The sequence below is a fragment of the Corvus brachyrhynchos genome, unplaced genomic scaffold (assembly GCF_000691975.1).
Source record: "Corvus brachyrhynchos isolate BGI_N302 unplaced genomic scaffold, ASM69197v1 scaffold142, whole genome shotgun sequence".
Classification (NCBI taxonomy): domain Eukaryota; kingdom Metazoa; phylum Chordata; class Aves; order Passeriformes; family Corvidae; genus Corvus; species Corvus brachyrhynchos.
Genome location: NW_008237226.1, coordinates 6,205,525 through 6,216,450, shown reverse-complemented (window position 1 = coordinate 6,216,450; position 10,926 = coordinate 6,205,525). Strand labels below are relative to the sequence as shown.

General features: G+C 38.6%; 1 protein-coding gene across 1 annotated transcript in view; it reads right to left on the bottom strand.

Annotated features, from left to right (window-relative positions):
• Positions 1-5,178: 5,178 nt before the first annotated feature.
• UMAD1 (UBAP1-MVB12-associated (UMA) domain containing 1) overlaps positions 5,179-10,926 on the bottom strand; it is a 72,468-nt gene continuing 66,720 nt past the window's right edge. Inside the window, exon 3 of the mRNA XM_017729323.1 lies at positions 5,179-6,941. Within this exon, the coding sequence (XP_017584812.1) occupies positions 6,684-6,941 (258 nt within the window). The 3' untranslated portion in view covers positions 5,179-6,683. The remainder of the gene's footprint in view (positions 6,942-10,926) is intronic.

The window sequence follows — 10,926 nt, the reverse complement described above, 5'->3', positions numbered from 1 at the left end:
TTTTTTTTTTTTTTTTTTTTTTTTTCCCCTCTCAGATCAGAAGCTTAGTATATCCTAATTTCCAATGTTGCCAGTGCTCTACTGTGGGGATGCCTTCTCGCCTCTTGTATTGCTCTGGTAATGCCTACACTGATCCAGTTTGCTGAGATTGTTTTGCACAGTTTACCTGTTTTGATACCAGTTTCAGAGTAAATCCTAAAAGAGAGTGGACTCTTCTCTTGGAGACTGAAAAATTACTGGGTCACAATCTCCAGGCTACAGTGATATATCAGAAGTGGATGATGTTTCAAAGGAGAACTTTTTCAACACTATCTTCATCATTTCTTTGGGGGAGCAGAATATTAGTTTGTGCACAAGCCAGAATAACTCTCTGAAGCAAGATGAGGCAGAAGGTGCCAGAAAGGCCTTGTTCAGTTAATTGCAATTTATCTAAAAACAGAATAACCTATTTGCAAATTTCCAAGTAAGATTTTATCCTTCATTTGAATTACCTCATCTGTTTAAGAAGGGTGTACTAGGTGACTTTTATTCTTCCTAATTAAATAGAAGAAAATAATCTCCTATATTGGAGAAAACAATCTTTGTACAGCTAAATTGCTGTTGCCAAGGACACACTTGGGAACACTTTTCTTGCTGTGTACCATGAAGACTATAAAACTCAATCTAATACCAAAAAGTGATTTTTTTGAGACACTGTGCATGTAGTCTTATAAACAGCCAGAGACTTCCATTGCTACAGGAGATCCTTGCAGAGCAAGTCCTATCTAACGTCTTTTTGATGTCTGTGGTGAACAGATCAGTCTTGGGATGACCTCCTATTCTAGCAGATAGCCTTTAGCACAATGTCTGAAATCTCCCCTTCTGGTCTAGGCAGGGTGAAATGGCATAGGCAAACTGCTAAGACTGGCAGATCACCAGAAGATGAATTTGCTCAGGTTAAAAAAAGGCAAATTGTTTTCCAAGAAGACAGAGTTTGACTTCAGCAGCACCTCTCATGCTTACAGGAGCTGTGTCAGGTATCTGTGATCACGTGGGTGGTCACGTAGGAGACAGGAGTGGGAGTGGGTCAGGTCTGCATTGCTTTTACCCACAGGGTATCTATGTACAACATCCTTTTCTTTAAGGACTGCAGCCTGGAGATGTCTGTCTACCAGGATATGCCCCATGCCAGAAATCATCTGTCAGTCCCAGCTGGATGGAGCAGAGTAGCTCCCACATACTGGTGTTTCTAAAATAGGGCGCAGCTTTCTTCGGGAGAAGAGACAGCCATCGGAGGTGGTGGTGAAGAGGGCTAGTTTGAGAAGGCTCAGAAGTCTTAAATATGAAGGTGAACAGTTTTGGACAAAACCTGGAAAATGGCTTTATTCCTATAGTTTCTCTCAGACTTGTACAAATCAATAGCTATAACAACAGTGCTATACAAAATTTCTTACAGGAATAACTGCAACATGAAATAATTTAGCTAGCTGGCCTCTAAGTAAACAAAAGTATGTCAGCCATCTTTTTTCATTCACTCACTCTATTTTTTACAGCTGTCCTAGGATTAAAATTTGTCTTCAATGTATGATATTAAGATTCAAGATGTATCTTAATACTGACTTGTACTGTAAAGCATCTGAGAGATCTACAGCAAAACACTACACTTCCATTTCTCAATCAATAGCCTCTTAATTGATGCCATTTTATAACCTGATGGCAACTTCTAGTTTTGAAGCAGCTATTTTAACTTGATCATTGGATAGGTGCAACTACCTGCACCTACATACTGCAAACTACATCTGTTAAAAACGAAGTTTTAAATTCCTCTATTGATCCAGTATCAATTGCCATTACGACACCTTCCTACTTTGCCCCCAAAACTGATGTTAAATTACAACTTGAATTCAACTACATTAAAAGATAGAGAACATTAACCCCATGTGTCCAATTTTAGCCATAATTATACTATGATTCTTATGTAATACCTGCAAGTACTGTAATATTACTTGAAATAAAATCTGTCAGTCCTTTCTGGGATAAATTTAATGCATATGTTCTATTCCACCCTAACAAATGGAGGGAGAAGTGTAAATGTTTTGTATTTGAGAGACAACTGAAGGAGAACTAGCCAAACTGCAGAAGACATAAAAGTCAAATAATAACAACAAAAAGATCCTTTGAATCAATTGATAAAACAAATATTAAGTCTTCTACATAAGCCCTATCTAAACATACCATAGACAAAATTAGAGGTATCTAAAGGAACAAAATGCAGGAATCTAGAAGTGTCTTTAAGAGCAGAATAAGCCAAGCAAATGCACCAGCAGTTTTTGAAAACAGCTGAAAAGGGAAATTACAGTACAGCTCACAATACATCACATGTTGCTTCATTTTCTTAAGGAAAACAGACAAATAGCAGAACTCTTCATAAAAAGGCTGACACAGTGGTCAGACTAAAGTTCTACTAGCATCAGTTGCTTTAAATAAGTAATTCCTGTCTCTCTGTGATGGACTATTTCACTTGGGGCTTTATTTCTGAGCCCATCTGCTTCTTTTCCAGTGAGATTTAGATGGATGCTCAAAGCTGACCTCCCAGAACACTTACATGAACGTTTGGATGTGAGAGGCTACTCTAACTATAATGCTGATAGCCACAAACAGTTGGATGAAGGATGTTTATAATCAAGGCTCATCTTTTTTTTTTTTTTGTTTGTTTGCTTGTGAGCAGTTTCTTTCATGTTCTGTTATTGAAGTACATGTGTCAACTGACTTGAGAGGACAGCCTTGTAAATTAGATCTTTGATCTCAAGAGTTTATTTCATCTTTGCAGCAAGGAAAAGTGAATTGAATTGGCTGGCAGAACTAAGCCCTCTCTTGTCTCTGGTCTACAGCTGCTGCATCCTTCTGGGGTCACCATAACTTCCATCACTCGATACTCTCCTTTGCTACAGACTTAAAAAAAGGCTTCTTCAACATCTCATCATAACCTGCTGAAAGCTTTACAACTTCTGGTTTATTTTATGAACCATACAGACAGACTTTTGCTTCTGCAGAAGGGAGAAAACACTGATACAACAAAGCTCTTTGTGCTACTCTGAAACTGTATCAGAAAGTAAACTTTAATTGAATATTCACTGACTGTTTTTTGGAGTAAAACACAATTTAGAAAGAATACTGCATGGAAGGCTGCAGACTAAAGAGAAGTATCTGTTCCAAAATGTTCAAAGGAGTATGTGATCCACTGTTACTCTCCCATTACTTATGTTAAAGTACAGAGGCATTAGACACTATTGTGCTGTCTGCTACATGTACACAAAAAAAGACTATGGGACATGATACTGACTTATGTCCTGATTCAGATCACCAGTGTGATAGTGTCATCATATTCTTACCATCTGCACTTCATTCAGTTTCCATGGCTGTGATTTGGGCAGGTCAGAAAGGGTCTGTGGGAATTCATTTCTCAGAAGGACATTGAAAAGAAAGAGGTAGCAGTTCTCTAGGAGATTGAAAATACATAAATATCTACTGGTAAAGAAAAAACATGGTTTCGATGGAAGATACAAGGAGTTAAAATTTTTTTCTTAATTTAAAGAATTTGAAATATTGATGGGAAGAAGTCAGGCCTAACACACATGCTTTCTAACTTCATGAGCTCATTACAGAAAGCCAAGCTTAATGTTGATGAAAAGTTGCAGCACAGCAGGGTAGGCTGAATGAACTCAGCTTGGTTTACTAAACCTTTGTCTTCCTACAGCACCAAACAGGAGTCTACCTTTGGAATTTAAGGAGGATATTCTGCCTCTTTGTTGTTGTACAGTCTCTGGCTTCAGAAAGAAATCTGGTTCATCTGGAATTGCCCTGTCATCAGCAGAAGAGTCGCAGTTACTCAGGAAGGGAAGGAATTACCCCTAGGAGCTGCACTTCTGGTTCCTCTCCTTACCAGGCTGAGCAGAGAAAACCTAAAGCAAGATGAATTATCGTGTCATAACAAAAGGGTGGTTGTGGGGAGGAGGGCAGTTTCTCAAGCTCCAGTTTTATGCTGTTGTTCAGAACAACCCGCTCATCTTGCCCAGGAGGCTTCTTTAGTGCTTTTGTGAACGTAACAGGTTCTCCAGCTAAAAATGCAATAAGCTGTGTGTTATTTTGAGATACTGTAATTGCTGTGGTGAATATACTCTTTGCATTTTCCCCTTAGGTGTTTTAGGGTGAGACCCTCTCCTCTGTGACCACACAAGTGTATCTATTTGCTGACTGTCGTATCATGGTTTGGATCACACTTTACAGAAAACAGCAGAAACTGGATCTGTAACCACTGCCTTGACTGACCTGCTGGACATGGCATTGTCTGGTTCCATTTCTGAGTTTGTCACCAGGGAGTTGTCTGTAGGAACTATCTCCCAGTCAGCCTTCTGTCAGGCTGCTTTGGATGCAGTGGTTCTTTGATTTACCTTTGAACACGTGCCATAAGGCATTAATCCAATTTTAGGGACGATCTCAAGCAAGGGAGAGGTTTGAGCCCCAGCTTGTACTAAAGAGAGGACAGTCAGGAGACACATTCCCAGTACTCTTGCTCATTAGTGGTATTTTGCTGGGTGTAAATTTCACACTTTACAGGGGGCGATTAGGGATGAAGGCCAAATGTTTAAACCTACTGTCCACATTTCTCATCATAGTGAATACAACCTCCTCCCTACTCTCCTTTGCTGCTCCTTTCCTTTTGAAAGGACAGCTGTGAGTGCAACAGATTTCAAATCTGACAAGATGTAATTATTTTAGATAAATCGTCTAACTTTAGGCAAAAAATGAATGCAAAAAATTACACCTAGCAAAGAAATAACCAGTATTGTGAGTTTATTTGGTCTTCAACAGTGCTTTACAGCTCTGCTTCTAGACCAGCTGAGTTGCAGAAACATTTCAGAGTCAAAATGGACAACTTGAATGGAAACACCCTATTTGTGGACTGATCAAATTTTTAACTGTTGCATATAAAATAATCACTAAAATTATTTTAGTGCTTTTGGGTATGTGTTAACTAAAAAACTCAGAAAACAAAACAGTTCTGAACAACTTCATAAAACTAATTCTTCCTTCTAGGAGGCCTGAGTACTTCCCAGCTCCCAGCCATACTATTCTCCAAGCAGTGTCATGGATGCTACCTAAACCACTGCAAGTCACCAACACAGCACACAGAATCCATCAGATTAGAGTGTGATATATTTTATTAGAAGGACACCAATTTTTAAATGACACTGAAAAGATTTTCAAACTGAATTTCCAAGTTCAAGTTCCCATGAAAGCTGAATGGTCAGAGCTGTAGTAAACAATACAGGTGAAACCATGTAATAACTCTCACACATAAAAATAACTCATTATTACTTAGCTTCTTTTTATTGGAGTGCAGCACAAATACTCCCCTTGAAACAATAACTTCAAAACATTTAAGAACACAGCTGTCAAAAATATTAAATACGCACATTTAAAAAAATCTAAACCATGAAAATTTAACAACCTAAGACATATTCACAATGTAATTTCTTCATCATTTTACAGTATTTGTATCAAATACTGTAAGACAATCCAAATCTGAAAATATATGTACCTTAAGCTGCCACAGAGCGTAAAAAATATAGGAAAATATCCACTAACATTTAGCACAATATATATATTGTACCCCAAGAGAGAAAGCAAGTGTGTGCCACAGATCATTATTCATCAAAAATCATGATGTGACATCAGAGAGCTGTTGCTGGTGGAACAGCAGCCCTGGTCTTAGTCGGTAAAAACATGCTCAAAGCTTGTGAGTGGGGACACAGTGGTCTGTGAGAACGCATGTTTAGGTATTTAGCAGTTTAATTTAGTTGGATAAGAAACAATGTTATGTTTTCCTGTTGTTAAACATTGCCATCTGTACCTCTGGCACACAAATTAAAAAAAGAAGGGTGTGACCATTAAAAGTAGGTGTCCTGAGATTTCCTTCTTCAGGGGGCAAAGAGGTTAAAATGGAAAAGCTGATCTGTATATAAATCAGGAACACATGTGGTAATGAGAACAAACAGCAGCCAACAGGCAGGCGGGGACAACATCTCCAGGCAGGCACAAAACGAGATGGACAAAATACCATCTACTGGAAAAGGGAAGGAAGCAACTGATTTTCACTTTGAAATTGGAAAGTTTAACCAATTCTGTTCAGTCTTAATGATTACTTAAGGGCTTGTAATTAACTCTGAGTTTTAAAACTTGGTTTCACTGAAAAGCTGCCTGTCCAGTAGTGCAGAGCAGAGCAGCATTGCTTTAGTGTTAATATTGGTTTCTATCTGTACAAAATCAAGAGGTGATCTTAATATGAGTAACAGGATCTATGTGTTTTGTAACAAATTGAAATAACAAAACAGTTGAGACATAGACTTCCTCTTAAAGTCATGAAATGTTTGTGTCTGCAGCCTACCTACGGGAAGTAGATACCAGCAGCCAGTCTCCTACTGAGGCTGAAACACTTTTGCTTGATTTCTTTGGAAATAAATGGAATATTTAACATACTAAGTTATAGTTCACTTAAAGCTAAGAAATATATCACAGTTGTGAATAATAATCCATTTGATATACCAGTGGCAGGCCCCCAAAATATTAAGTCAATTAAAGTAAGTCTTTATCTTCCCTTTAAGACTTGTTCCTTGACAGAGGCACAAGAAATAAAGAAAATATTATGGATCACAAAGCACTGAATTTTCAAGTGTAAAGTCATACCAAAATCTTGATAAATTATCATTGATGTCGTAGGTGAGCAGTTGGTCAGGAACGTCACTGTGGGTGCCCTGCACTGCTAACACATGTGGTGCGAGGGCAAAGGGGACGTCGCTCAGGAGGTCTGACATGAAAGGGCTGCTTTCCAAAGTCTGACTCCTTTGATTTCCCACCTCTGTTCTTGATACAGTCAACTGTGACCGGTGCCCTGTATTTATCTAAAGAGAACAGAAGAACAGAAATTTGCACACTACAAATCAGGCAGCTATGGCTTTGCACTTAGAACCACAAGGACCTACTAGTAAAGGGAAACAAAACAAACAAACAAATAAATAAAAGCAGTTTCAGAGTTCAGTTTAGGTAGATCTAAAATAGCAGTTCTTAATACATGTTGATATAATTCTTTGGCTCCGGTTGACTAGAATTAAGGCTAAAACAAAAATAAGACTTTTTGTAATGATTACTGAGATCACAGAATCACAGAATAAATAAGCTGAATTGGAAGGGAAATTAGAATCATTGAGTCCAACTCCTGGCCCTGCACAGAACACCCCAAGAGTCACGCCATGTGCCTGAGAGTGTTGTCTAAACGCTTCTTGAACTCAGGCAGGCTACCCAACATTACTCTGCATTTATGAAACCCATAAGGCTTGTGGGACTTTTTGTCATTATGTTCAGTCTTGTTTAGGGGAAATTACTTCATACAATTCCTTTCATAAACTGATGAAGCTCCATCTTTTGTTCCCCCTATGACTTTCCAGAAGTTGTCCAAGAAAGGCATGACTTTCACCATTAAGAATGCTCCTATCCCAGTTATTTCAAAGGATTAATGATGTTGCTTTCCAGTGTGAAATAGAATTGCATGACTGGCTGGTAAGTTCTATTATATAGGGAAATATATGCAGTGCCAAACATGTCCTTTATAGAAAAACACAGTTAAAACTTAAAAAAACACAGTTAAAACTTAAAAAAACCACCAACAACCCAAGAACCAAAACCAACAAGGAAATAAAAAACCTTGCCATACAGAAGTAGTCAACACAATTTAGAGAATAATGTTGGACCCAATAGGCTTGCAAGCTTTGATCCTGACCTACCAATATGACCTTACTAAGTGTTTATCCTGAAACCTTTACCATTTTAAGAACAAAGAAAAGACTATTTACTCTGCCTCTAGAAATCAAATATAATTTGTTTTACTATTTATAGCAATAAGATCCTATGCAAACTGATACCTCTCACATTAGGCACCCATAATGATGCTCCCGATAACAGGCTCTGAGCAACCTGGTCTAGTGGAAGGTATCCCTGCCCATGGCAGGGGAGTTGTAACTAGATGATCTTTAAGGTCCCTTCCAACCCAAACCACTCAATGATTCTGTGATCTCTAGGAGCAAGATGTTTGTTATGAGGATTTCTACTTTGACACATACAGAAATATTCAATAATGTGTTCGAAAGTGCCTAACAAGTCATGTCAGAGCCGTGAACACAGACAGGAATGTCTGACTTTGATGAAGTCCTGACTTCTTCTTTTCAACCCCCCCCCCCCCCCCCACTCAACATGCAGCCAGAAAAATCCAAAGCTTACACAGCTATTAGGGAAGGCAGTGCACTGAAAGCTTTAAACACTAATTTGGTATTCACCTGATCATAAGAGTGAAATGGATCCAGTCATATGGAGGTTGCTTGCATCCATGATTTTTAGGGGTGTTGTGCTGCTCAAGATCTGACCTGTGCTGAAGTTGAATGTCACAGATCATGGCTGTTCCAGAGAACCTGAGGGCGTTGCTGTCTGACAGAAGAGCAGTATGGGTGGTGGAGTGGTGCTTTGTCTTCTTGCCTGGAGTATTTAGCCAGGCAAAAAGAAACTCCATTTTCTTCCCAAAGAAAGACTGGCTTTGACTTGAACATGACCTGAGTACTAGTCATTCCTTACACAACCCAACATTTCATCTGGTAGGGCAGATAAACCAGTGTTAAACCTTCTATTAACCTGCCAACAATGAGTCAACAATGACACAAATAATCTTGCCAGCCTGTGTCACTGCCAGCACTTGCCTTGAGCGGCAGTGGATGCGTGCTCCTCCACAGCCTGCTGGGACACGAGGGTTAGTGGTGCTGCATGCTCTCAAATGGACCTCACTTGGAAGCTTTTGTTCATGCTCACAATGATTTGAAACTTAAGGCTTAAGATAAACTTCCCAAGATCTGTTACTATCATGTCACAGGATAATAATGTAAAATTTCTGAAGGTTAAGAAGTTCATTAAAAGAAATGACTGCTACATACAGCTACTAACCTTCCTGGTTATGATCCAATGTAAAAGAGGAGCAATACTCTCCATGCTACTGTAATACTGGAATGTCTGTTACTACACAGTTCCTACAGCGACAGTTTACAGGTATTTCTTTATTTTCCCTGGCTTTCCTTTTCTCAGTTCTCCATTTTCAGATGTGGTTAACAGCTCTTCAGAAAGCTACATGCAGCAGCAGAGGGAAGAGCTAATAGAGAAGATTTCTTTTCTTCAGTAAGGGTTTCCTTACTGATTCTGGTATCTATAGAGGACAGAGAAAATAGGAAAGCTGGCAGAGAAGTCAGGAAGATAGCCTGCATAGTTCTCCTACTCTAACTTTATAAGCTGTGAGCAAAAAAACATGGCCAATAGTACTGTAAGTTCAGAAAAAACCCTAAAACCTCTTGTACTTTTATTTTCTAATCAATATAGTTATCTCCAAGATAAGATATAGTTATCTCCAAGAGGTATTAGCTTCTATGGCTGCTTATTGATAACATTTTGAGAGAAGTCTTCCTTCTTGCCAGGGCCCAAGGTATGCATCAGAACAAAAATCATAGACATCTTCTGGTATAGACATATTATCTTGCTAAGCACACTGCCAAACAATCAGAACATTTATTTATGTTAATATTTATCTGAAAGAACGCGCCAAAGCACTTCAGGTGAGTCCCTAAATTCATTGCTGCTGTAAACTTAAAAATTTCTCTTAATTTCTACTCTGCACAAATTTATTACATTCCCTCTTGAAAGAAATAACTTGTGGATCATTTACTGAGGTGCTGGTACTTGCTTGTATTACATCGTTCCCATATTCTGAAGGGGGCCAGAAAACCCCAGATGAAAACCAGGGTTACATCTAGGAATCAATTAAACTAGATCTTCTAAGACCTTTCTGCCTCGCTCCCCTTCCAGATTTCAGGGAAAAATGATCCCTCACTCACTGTCCTATTCCAGTCATTCAGATGATAATCAGAAATCCCTAGAATCTAATGTTTATTTTGATTGGCAAATTATACTTTTATGAATACCTGTTTATATCTTAATTGTCCCCCAAGCTGGGTGAACACAATTTACAATGCAAATTAGACCATCACGTGGCAAAACTAACTTCAAAGAGGGAAAAACAAGTCAGAGCAAGAACAAAGCATCTTGAATCTTTTTTCCTCCATAAACCTTACATTTGTTAGAATGGTGCTAAATGGGCAGACCCAGAAATTAAAACCCCTTCTGTACACAGCAGATACCATGTACTGACAGTGACACAGCAAGGACCAGCTTTGCTTACTCCCAAGTCCCACTCCATATCTGAAAGCAAGACTGCAGTAAGGAAGGATGAATTACATCAGAATTATTTTACTGTGAAAGCATCATTTTACTAAACTCAGTCCCTGCACACTGCTAGTGAGGCTCTTAATAGTCTTAACAGGTTATGATACTATTTGAATAGTCAAAAGAGTATCACAAAGAAAGCCCAAAATGGTTGAGATAAACATAGTACAGGTAAGTCAGAAACAAAGCAAAATGTCAGGTCAGTTTAACAAATGCCATAATTTGATCTTAAATCCAATAATCTTTGGGTCTCAGTTTACTCAACCCCTCATGAGGAGGTCGTGGGCCTAATATGACAAGATCAGTTTACAACAGAAAGGGAAAAGGAGTCTAGATTTTCTATTTCAGTTTCACATTTAATCCACTACTGTCTCTCCCATGAAAACAGTTATTTTTAATTATCTTAAAAAGCTTGCATTCTCTTTTTAATTTATAACAAGTCCCATTGTATTTATCTATATGAAGAAAAACGTTCCTGTCCTGAAGAATTCAGGTAGCAAGAAGTAATTTTCCAGTTCTGCCTAGTGCAGTCATCACAAGCAGTCACTGCCCTTTGCTATGCAGGGCTGTTTCTGA